General features: G+C 35.7%; 1 protein-coding gene across 1 annotated transcript in view; it reads left to right on the forward strand.

The window, feature by feature from the left end:
• The first annotated feature begins 443 nt into the window (after window positions 1-443).
• The window catches only part of LOC121407064 (alanine aminotransferase 1-like), a 31,271-nt gene continuing 12,554 nt past the window's right edge, over window positions 444-19,160 (forward strand). Inside the window, exons 1-6 of the mRNA XM_041597983.1 lie at window positions 444-1,029; window positions 4,872-4,961; window positions 6,747-6,855; window positions 15,503-15,636; window positions 16,031-16,144; window positions 17,368-17,497. Coding sequence (XP_041453917.1) covers window positions 772-1,029; window positions 4,872-4,961; window positions 6,747-6,855; window positions 15,503-15,636; window positions 16,031-16,144; window positions 17,368-17,497 — 835 coding nt within the window. The 5' untranslated portion in view covers window positions 444-771. The remainder of the gene's footprint in view (window positions 1,030-4,871; window positions 4,962-6,746; window positions 6,856-15,502; window positions 15,637-16,030; window positions 16,145-17,367; window positions 17,498-19,160) is intronic.

The raw sequence follows: 19,160 nt of genomic DNA on the forward strand, positions 1-19,160 counted from the left end.
GGGGTCCAACAACTTTGAAAAAAAAGTTTCAGCTCAATTTATCACCCCCGGGCCCCTCCACTGCTCGGACTGGATTAACGCAACTGGTCACTGGTCACGGACGTCCATGCACCAACCTCTTCCTATTATTTCAGTGACTTTAAATGTCGGTAATAATAGTGACAATATAGCCATTTACTGGGGTCATTTTGGGCCTGCATGGCAAGTTTTACCCACAAGTTCAGCAAAGTCTTCCGTGGTACACGTTAAACAAAATTAAAAGTTAGTCCAGTTTGTCTTGTCAACATTAAATGTATGCACATTCCCATCCGGATACCAATCTCCTGAAGACCAAGAAAAAAATTCTGGCTTATTCAATTATGTTAAAGATTATTATTCAATATTCGTTCATGCATATCAATCCAGGCTGCATGCCCGAAATCCTAAATATTACACCAACCGCTGTACACACTTAGCCTACTATAGTATCTCATGACCTAGCTTCGTTATAACTTCACGTAAGACTTTTCTGAGCGCTCTCTCTGAACGTTTTTCACTCCCAAAATTTTGTAATAATCTTGGGATACTCTCACTTCATCAATCAATTCTTCAATTCTGATCAGTGGACCACTACAAAGTTGCATAATATTATAATAAGCTGGGTTCTACTACATGTCACAGAGTTAGACTTGCTTGATTGGGTATCACGCAGGAGAAGTGTGCTGACAGTGCAGTGTGTTGTGTACATTACATATACATTGACCGTAACGTATAGCGATAACCCTTTTCGTAATGACAACTTTTGGAAGAGCCCGAAGTGTCGCGAGCAAGTTCATCACGCGACAACCAAGCATTCTGAGAATGGCAGTGAACGGGGAGAGATCAGTCCTCATCACCAACGGCACCATGAGCTGTCAGGGAAATGGAGTTTCAAAGAGGGGCAAAGTATTGTCTTTAGAAACAATGAATCCACACATACGATTGATGGAATATGCCGTCAGAGGCCCCATCGTCCAACGTGCCACGCAGATTCAGAAGGAATTGGAACAGGTATGGTCGCCGCGCCAATACCGGCGCGGGAATGAATGAATACCCGGCAATTTGAATGGGAAGGCGCGGGAGTCATGGGAGTTGAATTTCGATCATCATTCATGCCCTTGCTGGACTGTTCATCTTCTGACTCTTTATAGTCTAATATAAATTTTTAGAAATTGTTTTATTTAATATCTTGTTTATTTCTTATTTTTATCACAGGAAGAAAAAATAAGTCCAGTTTAGACTCTCGTTGTAGCAATTAGCTCGCTATTAATGATGGGCATGATGGGGGGACCTAAAGGCTAAACTTAAGCTATGCACTTTATTTACAAACAATATAAAATATGCCAATGTTAATATTTGAACAAATCATCTTTTACTAATTTGGGCCCTAATTTGTGGTGAATATTCTAAAGATCCTTAACCAAAACGAAAATATCCCAAAACTCACTAATGCGAAAATCCTGTCATGTTTTCAGAACACCTCTTGATCTCGCCGCCCGATGTAAGGGGTTCTTATTACATGTAAGTTATGCACTCGACTTATCGTCCAAAAAATAGTATTTCCTGTCCTCAATTTTTAAAATATGCTCAAATTATTATAGGATAATATGAATTAAAATCTAATATAACTCCGAAATTCCAAACAGTTGTGGTTTTCTCTGCATTTACTGCAGCTGCTGCCTACATGTATGTAGAAAAAATTGACTAGGAATCGTTCATCACACTAGTCACAGTTCCACACACAGAGTGCGCATTTGCCATTAAAAACTGCATGCGCGATGAGTGGTGTGTAGCTTTAGGACCATCTACCATACTACTGTTAAAGAGACTGTTAGACTGAGACTTATTAAAGTTACATGTATGAATCTCTATGACTGTAGATGTCCTCTCTCAGTCTCGAATCGGTCTCGATATAGATCTATTTTTAAATTGGTTCTTACATGTATCTTTGTAAGTTGAATAGATCTAGATGTTACAAGAATGTCCAATATTTTATCTCTGTTAGGCCTTTTTTTCAACCAATGTTTTTATTATTATTAGATCAACCAATTATTAAAAAAACTGTCTCTTCTGTGCAATCTTTTAAAGAAAAAAAAATCATTTAGTCTAGATCTAGTGCACTGACCTGAAAATATCGAGATGAAGATGAGGTTTAAGTACATGTAGATCTATCTATGTGCCATTTATACCTAGTCTTGAGGACTGCATGATAATGTTTTTAGAAATATTTTTATATATTTCTTCTTCATGGAGTCTTGAATCCCCATCCATACAGTACATGTACAAAATGTATGTACATGTATAAGAGACACATGTATACAAAGATGGATTTCCCTAGGAAATCCATAATTAGAGGGTGAAATCGGTTTGTAGGGTCGAATTTCATTTTAATTAGTTAATACTATTAATTATTTATAATCATGTATTAAATTTTAGTACCGGTATTTGTAAAATAATTTTTATCTATAAATTGTTCTTTAAAACGGCATCGCTAGTACGATGTACATGTATGTCATCATGAAGTGGTTCAAAGGTCAGGTCTATTGTCTTTGCTTTGTTAACAAACTGATCACGGGATCTACCACTCATTCAATGAACAAGGTTATGATATAAATACCTTGGTTTTACTTATATCTCCATGTGTGGCAAAATAAGGGTGGCAACGTTTGGCTTATTTTTTCTTTGGGGCAAATGCTTGAATTTTTTACACTGACAGTCTCCATTACACCTATTATTCATACAACTTGACTCTTATTTAAATTTGATTCTTTAAATTATTTTTTCTTAATTAATAATAGAGATCAAAAAATGAAAATTTTCTTGCCATATTACTTTACACTAATAGAGGGCGTACCAAAAAAATGCCCCAAATTCAAGTCTTTGAGCGCTCTGGTGAATACAAAAATTATTCACAAGTTACTAATGAAAAATAAATTGCAACTGTATGGAAATTAGTAATTTTGGTCACAAAAGTGATATTTTAATAATTTTTTAAAGTGTGTGCTTTGTACAACATTGGCATACCATAGTCCTACCTGTAGATTCCCCACAGGCAGGGTGGTAGCAGTGAACAAGTGGGATCTACATGAGATCGGGTCTGGTAAGAAACGTCTCATTTTTACCATTTATAGTGAAATAATTTTTATCTCTTTTATGTACGCATTGGCGCCTGAAGGATCTTTCATAAATAAAATTCGACCCTACATGTACCATCCGATTTCACCCTCTAACTATGGATTTCCTAGGGAAATCCATCTTTGTGTACATGTGTCTCTTGTACATGGACAGGGATTCAAGACTCCATGATGAAGAAATACATGTATATGTCAAAATAAAAAAAAACATCATTGAGTCCTCAAGACTAATTTATACCCCACTCACCAACGGACTTCCATTTATTTCTTGATTTTTTTAGTATTCCCTGTAAAAGATAAGGATTTTAAGCTACATGTTGAAGGTGTTAGATTTTTAAAGTTACATTCCTTTGTAAACATCACCTGTCATAAATCAAATTTATGCAACAAACAAGGACAAAAATCACTAATTTGAGCTTTCAGTCTTACAGTCTTTCATGAATAAAAATATGCAGTTATAAAAAAAATCCAGGAAAAATGTAAAAAAAATTTTTGTCTCACCTGCATAGCATAGTCAAAATCAAATTTTAATCTAAGGTTAAGTTTTTGAAATGACATCATTAACATAGAAAGTATATGGACCTACTTCGTGAAACTTGGATATAAGGGTAAATTGGGTAATCAAGTATTACTGAACATCCTGCTTTGGTTTCAGGTCACATGACCAAGACCAAAGGTCATGGAGGGTCAATGAACTCTGACCATGTTGGGGGAATCAATATCGAAATCTTAACGTAGGGTTAAGTTTTTGAGGTGTCATCATAACTTAGAAAGTACATTGACAGACAGTAAATGAACCTAGTTCATGAAACTTACTCATAAGGGTAATGTATTATTGAACATTTTGGCCGGTCACATGACCAAGGTCAAAGGTCATACATGTAGGAGTTTAGCGATGTTAGGGGTATTTGTTGAATTTCCATCTGTGAGATATGGATCTAGTTCATAAAGCTTGGACATACAATCAAGAATCGCTGAACATCCTTTGCGAGTTTCAGGTCACATGACCAAGGTCAAAGGTCATTTAGGGTCAATGAACTTGTCTTGTCTTCCCATTGTTGCCCACAATCATAGAGTTGATTATTATGGCAAGTTGAATAAGGTCAGTGTAGAAGGCACCTGTCCTGCAATGTCTCAAGCCAGAGATCTAGTATCATCCCCCTTTATTTGCTTTCTTCTTCTCTTTTTTGATATTTTTAAATCTTTTTTTAATTAATTAATTTTTTTTTGTCATTTGCCACTACTTGATAATTCTCTTTAATGGTGTGTGTCAGAAACAATGACTCCCTGTAGTACAGGGGGCCTGTACGTTGTTTTGCAGTTGATGAGCTGGAGTCGCCTGCATTGAGAGCGTCTTGGGCGAGATGGTAGTGGGATGAGTTTTGACTTTAGAGTGGGACAGTGAGCTAGGCTATTTGTTGATCTTATACAGCATTGACAGATGTGATATTTTCCTTCATTGAAGTTGAAATGTTCAGATTGACGGAGCATGAACCAGAATTGCTCTTTCAAGTTATGCCTGTCAAGTGGTAAAAAGACCTGAATGTATGTACCTTAAGTAACCCCAAAATATAAGAAAATAGAATAGATAAACTGTGAGAAAGAAAGAGGCTTTGTCTTTTCCTCATTTAGTCGTCAATCTTGAAGTGGAATGTTGACCATCATAATTCATATTGAGAGTTAATCTGAGTTTAATTACATTTGATTTCGTCACTACAGGGAGATACCAAGGCTTTCCCCTCAGTTATCAAGTGCAATATTGGAGATGCTCATGCGATGGGTCAAAAACCAATGACATTTCTCAGACAGGTAAGTGATACATGCAAATTCTCAAGGGATCTTAGCCATGCACTGGTCTGATCATATTCTCTTCCTCTCTATTCTGCATCATGTGTGTAGTTTGTAAATGGATCTACTAGTACAAGTTATAGCCCACTGGCATTATGTTCATACAGGGTGCATAACTAACAGGTTATCTTCATAGGCCTACAGTATTTTGAGATTGATTTGTCTGCTTTAGGACTCTCATATCTGATAGTGAAATGCTAAATTGACCTTGTGAAATTCTCTAATGAAATGATATGATCATAATGAAATACTTGCCTTTATAGTGAGGATTGACATATATTTGTTTACATATTGTTTGAATAAGTTTTCATATAAGGAAATGTCTGCTCTAGCCTATGTCTCTCTGAAATAATGTACACTTGTACTGTAGCAATACAGTGCAGAAATTATTCCAAATTGTGAAATCATGTTTAAAGGAGTCACATTATCTTTTATTTTACCACCATCTACCCAACCCCAAAGAAGTTTGCAATGTATATTTTGCTGGAAATCTATAAAAGAAGTTCATACCAGGTATTTGATCACACCTGAAATGTACATGTATCAAGCAGTGGGCACTTAACTTGAATTTCATTTTAGTACTAGAAACTTTGTGTATCCAACTCCAATCAATTTATTTTTCTTTCATTTATGTACCCCTTTAAATTTGGTTGTCGTAGTTCGTTGTTGTTTATTTTGCTATGTAATCAACTGTACTGAAAACTTTTGAACTCATTTGCAGTGACTTAGGCCTGGCTTCAGACCTTGTAATAAACTTAAGGCCAGCAATCACTAAGCTATACATCGAGCATTAAGAAATCTCTTTGGTGATTTTAATGTTAGATTGATAATATTTACTTAAATGTCTCTGTAGATGTTACAATGAAAGATATTGAACTAATTCTGCATTAAAACTTTTACCTGCTGTATTGGTAAAAGGAGAAATTTACATACAGCCCAGGTGCACTAAACAGCAGCATTGGTGCATTTGATAATCAATTCATTCTGTTGCCTAACTTAAATCCAAGTAATCACTGTGCAAGCCTTTGGTAATAACTTTTCTATCTGGTTCAAGAAATTCTTATTATTAATTTTGGCTGGAGGGGGAGGATTGGTACACAAAATATTCTTCCATGTAGGAGTGTACACATTTTTCATTGCAACTATACTTTTGCCGTTTGTTAGTCAGTTGGACATGCAGCTGAGGATACATGCATGATTTTTTTTTTAAATAGCAAATGAAATACACATGTAGGGGTATTTTAATTCTCAAATGGTCATAAATCACCTGCACCATCTTATCTTTCAATACTTGAGGGGTATCTATATGATTCATATTACATGATTATTTACATTGGTGGGCACTTCTGGCCCTGGGCATGTACGTATGTATTGGTGGTCACCGTCACTCACATACAATGATGTACATGTGTAGATGTTTAAACATGTACTTGACAAAAATAAGTACAATTTGACAGAGAGGCAGATGTCCACACACCATGTGCAGTCAGATTTATACTGGTATTAATATTCCCACACTTTGTTTACAATGTACATGTAATTTCAGAATAGAGTGATGGTTTAAAAAACAAAATAACACAAAATAATCTTCAAATTGTTTGTTTGATTCACATCCATGCAGTGTTATAAAGATCACCCGGCTTTTGTTATGGGTTATACTTTGGTGTGAAATTTCAATACGAAGATGAGATATGTTTTGCCGATCAATGCTGACATCCCCCAACTTGAATTCCTTGATGCATGTAGGTGGTAGCTCTATGTACATATCCAGCGCTCATGGATGATCCCAAATTCCCATCAGATGCAAAGCAGAGGGCGCAGAGGATACTGGATGGATGCAAAGGAGGCAGTTTAGGTAAGAAAATCTCAATCTGAAAGGTGGTTGGCATCATCCTCTTAACCCTTCTCAGACCTACTTGTACATTATAGTGATGTCATTGTCAAGATTGGCGTTATCAACTGCCTATCAAATTACGTCAAATTTCATCTACAGAAACATTCAAGTCCCAGCTAAAAAGTTATATAATCTCCCATTAACAGTTTAATATTGTGTTTATTAAGGAGAATTGAAATTCTATTCTTGTTTGTTTTCTAATACTGTTGTGTTTTCTGTTTATTTTCCTTGAAGCGCCATGAGCACCGAAAGGTGGACCTGTGCGCTATATAAGTAGCCACCATTATTAGTATTATTATCAGCTGTTTACCCAACCCTCAGCTAAACTAAATGTACATTGTAAATGTAGGCCTGTACATTCCCACCTAGAACTTTTTGTTGGGCCAAACTTTGGCGGAGTTTGGTCCATAAAAACGTTGGACCATACAAATCTGGAGCCCATCTAATAACAAATTCGCAAAAACAGTTTTAAGCTACTGAAATAATAATATGATTTGATAGTCTGATTGTAAACTTGTTTAATAGAAATAGAGCATTTGTTTTATCAAGTATTATGAATCGAGACCCTGGATCAACCAGGGCGGACGCAACCATTGTTACTCAGATGATGATGATGGTTGTTGCTGTTATTGTTGTTTTTGTTATTTTATTATTATCACCGTCTTTGTTGTTGTGATGATTATTATTACCCCATCATCAGAGCATGGAAGTTAGAGTTACCGTATTCAGTTTCCCTGATCATAGTATGATGCAATACTTCATGCAGGTTGAAGCACTGGAAGTGTCCTTATTTGACCTTCACATGACATTAACCTACATCACAGCCCACATTGTCACTTTCACTTCTGCCCTGTGTGGAACTTCACAGATTATAACTGTACATGTACAAAGGAAATACTAATGCAATCAATTACTTCCACTGTACGTAATTTGGTACTGTAGTACTTGCTCAGTTTCCCATGCACACTGTACTGTAATACATGTATGTTAGCCCTATTACATGTAGGTAGACTAATGAATGGATATTGCCACGTGGTTTGCTGAACGGATGTCAAGGATGTATGGAAAGCCATAGGGGTCTTTACATGTAGGGGAATTTTCAATTTGAAGACTTTCTGATGTACAGTAGTACATATGTGTTTTACTATGGCCTAGCCTAAGTCTGCTATAATTTTCACAGTTCCTCCAAATGTTAAATGGAGAATTTTAATAAAACTTTGGAGTGACAGACAAGGACCTGGTTTCCTTACACACTCATTTTTTTTAAATGTAATTTGGTCATGAAGAAGCTCTTAGCGTACATTGATGCCATCTTTATTGTTAACGGTGCAGTGAAACAAGGCGTTTCACTGTACATTGTACATATCTAGGACGAACTTTGAAAGATCTATTTTTCATAGAAAATTACAAAAGAATATAATGAGTATATGACATCATCTGCATTTTGTCCCCTAATTTATGCTCATTTAACTGTCTTTGTTAAAAAGTAACTTGTAATAAGTTTCTCATAGCTTCGTTTTTATATCTGAATTTGACAACTTTTCAGTGTTGGGATTGTTGATTCTCTTTGTATTCAAATCAACTATTGTTAGTGAGGTGAGGACTATGTTTTTGTACATTTACCGATGTACATGTTATTTTACGGCTCTGTATTATAATTTTAAAGCCCAAGAAAAGGATTAAAAGAAGAAAAATGAGAGATGGGGGGGGGGGATACCTCAAAGAGATAAACACATGTACAGATATAGGTCCCATTTCATAAAACTTGCTAAAAAAAATTACAAAACAGTCTAAGGCTACATGTACTTAAATCATTTGATTTGATTGGCTGATTGTAAATATTAGTCTAGTGCATATATCATTTTTATTATTACAAGTCTTTCAGTACCCTGTAGAGTATTCAATTATGAAAGCTTACGAGACCCTACGACACTGGAGTCTTACATGTAGGTACTTGTACAGTAGGCATAAAAAACTTGCTGAATATTGCCAATTTTAGTGGTTTATTTCCAGTTCGTCAAATTGCCAATTTGTCAAATTACTAGCTTGTGTACCATCAGTGCGTCCACTATCGCATCCACATGGTCTAATTGCCACTTAATCCACTCACCATTTCGTCTTATAACCAGTTTGTCCAATAGCAATTTAGTCCTTGCCATTTGTTCTGATTGCACCAAGTGTGAATTGGGCATAATGAACAAAAATAAAATGGATATTAGACCTACTGGTTATGAGACGAAAAGGTCTGTAGATGAATTGGTGATTAGACGATGATGATTGGACCAAATGGTTGTAGATGAAACATTGATGGATGGATGGAATTCGACTACATGTAATTAAGGTAGACCATGAGATGAGTGGAGGAGTTGGCAATAGACGAATTGGCAATTTACCAATTTTGCTAGTCTCTTAACTTTTGCCTGTGTGTAAAATGCACCTACAACCATGATACTATCATAAATTTATCAAGATCGTGTTATCATAAGATGGTGAACTTTGTCAAAAACAATGTCACATGACTACATACACCCCTTGCCTCTAGAGCTGCGTAATTAGAAAAAAAAGAACACATAAATTATATTCTTAGTACTGCGCCCCTTGTGAAGAAATATTTAAATTGCAGATAAGCACTAAGCAGATGCAAGGTCAATTGACTACAAAAGCCTTCAAAACTGATCAATTTTAGATATGACATGCTTTTTGTATGTCAGTTCAGTGGATGCTCAGGTTCTGATGATAGTTCTTGTACATGAAATTATAAGATCTTAAAAAGAGGAAGGAATTTACTTAATTTGAAATTTGCAGTAATCTCTTCTATCAAAACCTTTTTGTGCCTTGTTTAATTTCTTTCAGACATATAATTAGGCCCCTTTTGACTCTCTAATACCGCTTTCAGTAACTCATGATTTTTGGGTCCGTACCAGGCCCGCGCTAAAATAGTCCGCACCAAGCGATAAAAAATGCTTTCAGTAACTATAGCAGAGCCGCGCCACTTTTACGATCACCCATTCAAAAACTCGGGCACGTAAGGGCAAACTGTCATGGTAACTGAACACGCCATATACAGAGCGGAAGTGCTCCGTATTCGCTGAATATTCGCGCGGTAAATTTGATGTACACGCGATGCGGAGGCACGGCCAGAATTGTGTGACCTTTGACCGTGCGAGGAATTTTGGCCGGGGCCTGGTGCTGCTATCCGTTCATAAACTCTTTGGTCGGCGCCTGGTGCGGGCCTGGCGCTGATAAAAGCAGCACCAAAATAGCCCGGGCCTGGCGCGGGCTATTTTGGCCCGTGCCATTCATAAACTCAAAATTTTACGACTTAGCCCGGGCCTGGCCCGGGCCAGTGAGTTACTGAAAGGGGTATAATTCACTCCATTGGCTCTGTAAGCAGTTTTCAGCAGCTTCTTTTGACATACATGTATGTGGTCATTCTGATTTCTTGATTGTTCTCATTTTTAAATCAGTTTGTAATTACCACTGTAACATAAACTTATTTTCCCCTTTAAAGTAACCACCACCACCACCACAACCCCTCACTCCAACCTTGCCCTGTCCCCCCCTCCACTTGTGCACATTGGAAAAGCGAACAAGACCAAGGCATGCAGAAACTTTGCTCAGATGACTCAGTTACAATGTACGTGCAGAAAATCAGTAGAGAGGTATTAAGTTCTAGTGTTTTGGGTAGGTGGGGAGCTTAGAGATCGCAATTTGGTTTGGACCGCATCCAGGGTTTGGTACCAGAGCCATGTAGGAAATCGACACCATGCTAGAATTAAGATGGGGGGGGGGGCATCTTGAAGGTATATTGTGCACGGAGCAGCTTTAAATATTAAACTCCATTCTGGTTTTTATTTTTTATGAGATTTCCAATGCTAATGTTTGCCCTGGATCTTTCAAAATTAACAAATCAAGTTTTCCTGCATAATGTCCTTTCTGTTTGTTTGTTTTTTCTGATCTCAAAGCGAGATAAAATCAATGCCATGCAAATGGTGTTTTTTCAAACACATGTGAAAGAGCAATCAGACCCAAAGTCTATTCCTGTGAAATGTCAAACAAAAGACATCACCCTTGCCATCAACCCATGATATTTTATGAGTAAGAAGTACCTGGACTAAACTTCTGCGGCCAGGCTTTCACAGTCTGTAGGCACAGACCCTGATTGAAACTTTGATCAACAAGTGTGTCTCCACGCAAAGACCAGCACATACAAAACCTGCTGTTTCAATTCAGGCGAGAGGGCCTTCAGTGCACAAGGCACGAGTAGGCTGCAATTCAGACCCTAATCTCGAGTGAAGGGTTTGCACAGCAGACTAATGCTTTCGAGGGCAGAGGGAGAGTCTTGTTTACATTGAACCTTGGGATCACCATCACGTGAAAAAGGTTTGACCCTGGTATGTGAACTTCAGGGTAGCATTTCATGAAATACTGCAGTGATTTTCACTGACTACATGCACTTGTTATAAGCTACCAAAATCCTTACATCCGATTGGCTGATCATGAACCTCTATTGGACCTTGAGATCACTGCCACTTGAGAAAGTTTGACCCCGAACTTCAGGGGAGCATTTCAAGGAACAAATAGTTTGTGATTTTTTACTGAGTGTTTGTTATAAGCTACCAGAATCCTTGCATCTGATTGGCTCAGAGTACATGTAGATTTGTCAGTGAAAACGTCCTGATCTCACCTCTGTTAAACCTTTTTCTTTCTTTCAAAGTCAACAAGTGGAAGTATGTAGGCCCTAAAGCAATAAAGTTTCTTGCAAAGCAGTTAGTCTCTACTTTACAGAGAAAAAAAACAGTTGCTCATCATGAGATGGGTGATAAATCATTCCAATCCTTAAGATATAACCACTTTTCCATCAAACAAACCAGACACTGAAATTTCTAAGCTGGAGTCATTGAATTTATTTGTAAAAAGTTTTAAATTAAGCTTAGTTTAAACACTATAAAACAAGTGTTTACTGTACCTGAAGGGGTGAAGGGGTAACAAAAAAGAACAATAAACAAATACAAAATCTCTTGGTTTCACCAAAAGTTGCTGAAATTTTCCATGTTTCTTTGAAATAAAACTATCAAAACTATCATCTTCTTAACCCTGAAACTTTGTTTTCAGTTGATGTCACACTACATTTGGATCAGCTATGTTGGACTATTTGTGAAAAATTCAGGCAAAACAAATATTGTCATTCCATAAATTGACCTAAACTTCCATTTTATGCTGATGGATATTAGTCTCTGAATCATTGATATCAAACTTGTTTATGCCTTTAGGGTCCTTTTCTCTACTTAAAAAAATATATATATAAAGCAATCAAGGTGGAATCGTGAGTGAAGTCAATGATCTTTTGCTTTACCCATAATGCATTACTGATTACAAATCCATCTTGAAGGTGATACCATTTTTTTTAGGTTGAGAAAAGGACTCCAAAGGCATAATAAGTTTGATATCAATGTATAAAACAAGAAATGGTGAGTCTATTCATACCAACAAATTATGTACTCATCTCCATACTGACCCAGTGCAGATAACTGAAATGAAATAGAGCGAACCATAACATGACAGCACATGTACCTATATTTTATAGTATTAAAACTTTAGTGGAATATTCAGTTGAACTATGCTTGTGTAATTCAAATTAAACGTCGGGGGGGGGGGGGGAGGCTTGGCTGCGAGTGTCGCAGTGTATACATGTACATGTAGTTCTCAAGATTTTAGTACTATACATGTGCTTGTACTGGATGTACTTCAGCATATGGTGTAAGCATTAATATAAGAGCTTTCGACACTGGACTGTATAGTACTCCTTGGTTAGAGGGAGTCTTGTGCATCTCATTTCATTTTTGCCACAGGGGCATCATGTGTGAGGTGTCTTTACTGCCACTTGTTCAAAGTTCAAGCATTGAAGGTTCAACAAATTACCATGCACTAAACATACATGTCCCTATCATATTGATTGAAAATAGCAGATTACAATTAAATAAATTGGTTGAGTCTGGGTACATGTAAGTCCATATGCATGTGTCCCTAGGAATACAAGTAAGGAGCACCTTTGCGTTGGTATTTGTGATTTTTGTCACCAATGTTGGAAATTTGATGATTTTTAAACACATCACTATGTTGACAGGAAAAGAGTGGTGACAAAGTTTTTGGATAAAAAAACAAATCAAATTATTTGATTTTTTTTACAAATATAATATAACAAATTTAGGAGCTTTTTATTAGTTTTGTCCTGAACGTATTGACCTTTAAAAATACACAAAATCATTATAATGTCAATTCGTCAAGCCTTGATTGTTATGCTTGCTTAAAAAAAAGTACATGTGATGTTTTACCTAACTATGCCACCTGAAGAAAGCCTACTTTGAAATAAAAAAAGTCATCAAGAGTGCAAAATTTAACTTTTAAGGCAAATATTGCATGAAGAATTTCGCAATTTTTTTGTTCACTTTGTTAATCTGTGTGATGATTTTTTTTTTAGCTTTGAAGCTCTGATTTTACCTACAGATATGTAATTACATGTAGGCGTACATATTATGTATAAGGGGAAAAATATTGAATTTATTTTGATTGGATAATAAGCAACAAATTTTTGTTCTTTTTTGATATTTTATTGTAATCGTACTTTCTCTTAATGTATTTACGACTAAAATGTTTATTAAAACTCATCAATATTGTTACTTTCAAGAGACCCTTTTGCATGAATCCTCATGAAAAAATACTTTCCTTGAGTGAGCATGGGGATCAAAGAGCGCCAGAGAGAAGAAAGAATTTCACTAAAGCTTGAGTTTCTTAGAATTCATAGAAAGAAATTGTATACAGTCATTGATCATGGATACTACATTGTAGGCCGAATGGATATTAATAATAACTATACTCTATCGTCCATTGTAAAAGGGGTGAATGGAATGCTGAATGCTTGAACATACATTGTACAGAATGCCTAGATGCTGTTTTGTATTATTTTTTATTTTTTATTTTCTATAAAAGCCAACCGAACAAGCACATAATGTGTAGCATCAAAATGGTTCATGAAAAGGACATTCGATTCATTTGGGAAAATGCATGGGCAGAATTGTACATGTACACTTATGTCAGATAATTTGTTAATTTGTTCGAAAATTCACTGTGTACTTGGGCTTAAATTTTGATATTTATATGTTAAGGCCTCTTTTCCGTAGAGCACAATATGGGACAAAAAATAAAAGACACAATGGATTTCAGTGAGGATTTGAACAAATGCGGATGGCTATAGGGTCTCATTTTTTTTGTTCTGCCTCATGATATGTTGTTCGGTTTAATTGAGGGGGCACTAGGACGTAAACTTTTCATGCCTTATCTGTTGTACTTATGTTTGGTGGGGCTAATGAGGTCACCCAGATTAACAGATAATTAAAATTCGGTGTAGACATCACTACGACTCCATTACCTATGAAACACATAGATGCACAATAATATAATTGGACAGTAGAAAACACAATTAGAGAATCCTTATTTTGTCCATAATATGGGATAGGATTAATAAATTAATCCTAAAATGGGGACGTATTTTGGTATATAAGTAAATGTTAATAATGCGATTGGTAAATGTTTAATGATTGTATCAAACCAACAGAAGTATTTTTACTTCGAATACAGCAATATGAAATTGTCATCAGGCGGCCGCAGCCTTATTTGCCCCATTTCATAGTCCACCCAACAAAAATATGGCTCAAGGCTGACTAGTTTGAACATTTTTAATGGATGATCATGTTACTGTAACTGCTTTACATGAAAAAGATACGATTGTGGAAATATATTAAAAAAAGGTGGCCTTGTACCCCACTCTCCCCTACATGTGGGTTGGTCCTGTTAGAAATATACAATAAGCAAAAAAATTACATGTAGCTCTCTAAAATGCAGTGACCAATTTCTGATATGTGTGACTTCATGTGTAAACTGTATTGGACTCTCGTAGCTGGGTCATACTTAATGTCCACTCAATGGTTACAGCATGTAAAAGCACGCTACTTTTCTGTAAAGGGGTACTCCTGGCTGAAAATATTGATGACTGTAAAGAGTCATTGCTGAATTATAACTACAATACACAGAAAAGTATCACGTCTATTCACAGAAAAAATGGTATCAGGGTAATGCGCCTTATGGGGATCAATATTTCTTTCTTCTTAACTTAATCAAGAGATAGCATGTATTTGTGAAGGTGAATTTCATTTCATTCATTATATGCTTGGCTCCCTTCCAAGAATAGCATACATTGTATTTGATGCACACACCTACTCATAATGAATACACACCACTCCCGAAAAATCTGTAGAGCATGGCTGTGTAAAGTTGTTGTTTGATATTCAACTAAATCAACTAAATAATGTTTCAGTCATTTCAAACACTTTATTTAATACTCTATCAGGTTCAAACAGCGATAACGTCGGGCTGGATAATCACGAATTTCTTTTTTTATAAGATACATTGTAAATCATTAGTTTGATTTCTTTTCATGTTAATACCATGGTTGACTTTGCTTTGTACAATATTAAACCTCTAAGTATCATTTAATGAATTGAGCAATATTTCCATGAATTCAACACTCAATCTTATTCCATCCCATAAGGTTCATACAGTGAGAGCACCGGGCTTGAAATCATCCGTAAAGACGTGGTAGACTACATCAAGAGGAGAGATGGAGGACTGGAGAGCAATCCAAAGGATATTATGCTGTCTGCTGGAGCCAGCGAGGCCATTAGAGTGAGTATACCAGTGGGAATAATAGATAATCAATGAAGAGTTCTTAATGTTTATTTTGGAATCAGAGTGAGACGAGTCATGCATTTTAGCGCAGCAACTTTGGTTACCATGAATATTATTATCAAGTGTGTGATCCCTGTAATGCTGTCTTGTTGTGAATACATGTATTCTCTTGATACCAGTTTCGGACAAACATCAAATAAGTTTCTGGAATGCTGTAAATTGTTCATTCACAACTAGTCTCTAAAGAATACCAGATCATTATTTCCCTTGAATGAGACTAAAATTTTTGTGTTATTGTATTCTAAAGTTCCCTAAAGAGAAGCTATTCAATTCTAAATATATGTTTAAATCCTTAATTTTATTTATTTATTTCCTTTTTTTTAAATTCTAGATTGTACTTAGGATGCTGGTGTCTGGAGAAGGTAAAGAGAAGACTGGTGTCATGATCCCCATTCCACAGTATCCCTTGTATTCAGCTTCATTAGCAGAGATCAATGCAAGACAGGTACCATTCTTACATTAACAGAAGTCATCTTGTTTTACTGTAGAGTGTACTGTAGATATGTATAAACTCAACACTTACATGCTGGTGTTATTCTACTGGACATGTGTACAGTATATGTGACCAGAGCACTAGATTGATGTTGAAGGAATTCAGTTAGAGATTCAAAGAATAAGGAGTAAACAAGGTGTGAAGTTAGGGGTTCAATCAAGCATGAGATATGTACACTTTGCAATTTCTGTGAGACTATCACACAGTCCAGAAAAAAAGGTGTCAAAGAAACTCTTGTGTCTCTTTCTTAGTTAACTTTACAAGTTTGACAATGTGAAGAAGAAATTACTCCAATTTTTGGAAGACCATATTACTATTTTAGCTATATACAGAGATCCTTCTCTGGTGACTTATTGTTTTGGGTTTGCAGGTCACGTATGTAAGTATTCTGTACAAGAGTTATTTAGACCTGGGCCCTCTATCACAAACCAATTGTTGGAAGTGCTGATCTTTTAATTGATTTCATAGGTCAAAAAAGTGTCTAAGATAGTGTATAATTAATTGATTTAGGCATTAAGCTTTGCGTATAATTCCAGAATTTGACAGCTGCATGTTTGAGGTTGTCAAATGGCATTCAGTCCTGGAGTGATTATCACACTTTAATCTCATTCAAATATTGACATGATACTGATAGTTATATTACATGTACACTACATATAGTTGGCTAATCCTCTTTTCTCAAACACAGAAACAAGCACATCAGCATATAAACAAGACAAAATGGTTTAAGAAATGACCTGGACTGGAAAAATATATCAGAGTTTTAATAAAGAAAGATCATATAATTATAAACACGACAATAGCACTGTTCTTGAGTCAGAAACAAACATATGTAACTTTTGTTCGTTAAAATGCCTAATGATGTTTGAAGACCACTTCACTATTCTGCCATGTCATTTTAATGATTTTTATGTTGAAGGAGAATGGAATCATTGGAACAAGTTAGCTTGTATGAAAACAGAAAATCAAAGAATAAGGCAAATGAAAGTTCAAACAATAAGAAATTCATGAATATTTGAATGTTGAGATCACTAATGCTGTGGAGATCATCCCAACTAACATTTGTGATGTCGGTCACGTTGCAAATGAGAATATGTCCACATCATTAGTGATTTCAATATTCAATAGGTTTTGTTTGATTTTAAATACTATTTATTCTCTCTGATTATTTCCAGATCAATTATTACCTCGATGAAGACAACGCATGGGGTCTTGACATAGCCGAGCTTCAAAGGTCGATAGATGAAGCACGGAAGCACTGCACACCTAGAGCTATAGTAATCATCAACCCAGGAAACCCTACAGGTAGGCCACATTAGTGCAGGAACTGGGATCCTGTTTCATGAAACCATTATCAGGGACAAGTTATTAGCTATTGTTAAAAGCTACTGAAAAGGTGTAACATAATCATTTGTAAGGAGGCACCATAAAAAGTTGCCAGAAGTCAATACCTTCCGAACTAAGGGATTATGAGCTTTAAACTTAACCCATTAACATGGGATGATCCTAACCCACTTGCAGATGAGTGATAAAGTAACGAAAAAGGAAGTACACTTCTATAGAAAGTTACTTCAGAAAAAAAAGGGATTAAAGAGAAATTCCAGTAGTTGCAGTAAACACTGATTTCATGAGAAAGTCTGTAAAACAAGGCTTAATTGTCAGTATATCATCGAGGATCTAGATCTGGTACAATTACATTAACTGAACTTTGTGTAATCTTGAAATCTACGCTGAAAAATGTTCACACCGAAGATCCTCAACACAGATAAGCGCACGTGGGACAATGTATAATTATTGCTTAGAGTGTCGGGCTCGACACCCTACCCGAATCCTGTGCTTATATGCTGATTTCTCAGCAATTACACAATTTCTTCCAGAATCCTTTGGCACATGCGTTTTATTTATACAAACAGACACTTTGGTGGTCATTTCATTGGATTCTGTACGAACTCATTTTGATATCGTTACCAAAACTAGCATTTACCTTTAATGTGTATCAGTCTGTTGGAGAAGTCTTTTCTCTCAAACTTTGCTTTGCAGAGGTGACAAGAGGAGGATTAGAACTCAAAGAGAGTTTTCATAAAAGAATTTATTGAATTGCCTACCCAAAGTTGACACATCCTGCTCGTTCCTTTGAACATAATGCAACAGATTACCTAGTCTTTTTTTTATGAGAGTTCAACTTGAGGGAAGTATTTTGGTTTTCAGGAATAAAGGCAAATTTTAACATATATAGTCTCTCAATTTAGAAAAAAATATGGGCCAATGAAAGCGATTATTAATTGACAAAACTGGAGAAAGAAGGCATACTTTGGAACTTTCTTTCTTCTGTTTTTTTTTCCTAATAGTTATTATAGTTATAGTGTTTTTCAGTCATTTCCACCATGGTTCACCAGTTTTATGTCCTTGTAAAAGTAAAAAAAAAATTGGTATGAATGATAATCATTCAAAAATATAACCATACAAACAAATTATTGTGTTTATGATGTGAAAAACAACATTTCCCAAATTGAAAAAAAGAAGTAATTTTGCTTGTAAGTTAATAAAAAAAAATCCAATCATGTGATGGTTGTTCTTGGCATTTTGTCCTCCATAGTTTGATGAACTGATTTTACCGACAGCTGTTTATGAGCTTTATGTGATATGATATCCTTAAAGAGGAAATGAACCTGGTTGCTCTGTTCTTGACTTTGAACATTGATCAGAATAACAAGGTTAAAAGGGCTAGTTGAGCTCTGATTCTTATCAGTATATCCGTAAATGTCATGAAATGGTGTTTTTGAACTTTTTAGTTGTGTCAGTGGTGTGCTTGATGAAGTTAACTTTCTCCAAGCTTCATTTTAGTATGATCAAGCAAACATGTGTATCTGCTCTTTTATTTATTATTTTTTTAATGTGTATTCATATCTTTCTTTGTAGAATTTCTGTCTATATCTTATATTTCCTTCTTTTATATAAGCTTTGGGAT

Source organism: Lytechinus variegatus, chromosome 2 (assembly GCF_018143015.1).
Source record: "Lytechinus variegatus isolate NC3 chromosome 2, Lvar_3.0, whole genome shotgun sequence".
In the NCBI taxonomy this organism is placed as follows: domain Eukaryota; kingdom Metazoa; phylum Echinodermata; class Echinoidea; order Temnopleuroida; family Toxopneustidae; genus Lytechinus; species Lytechinus variegatus.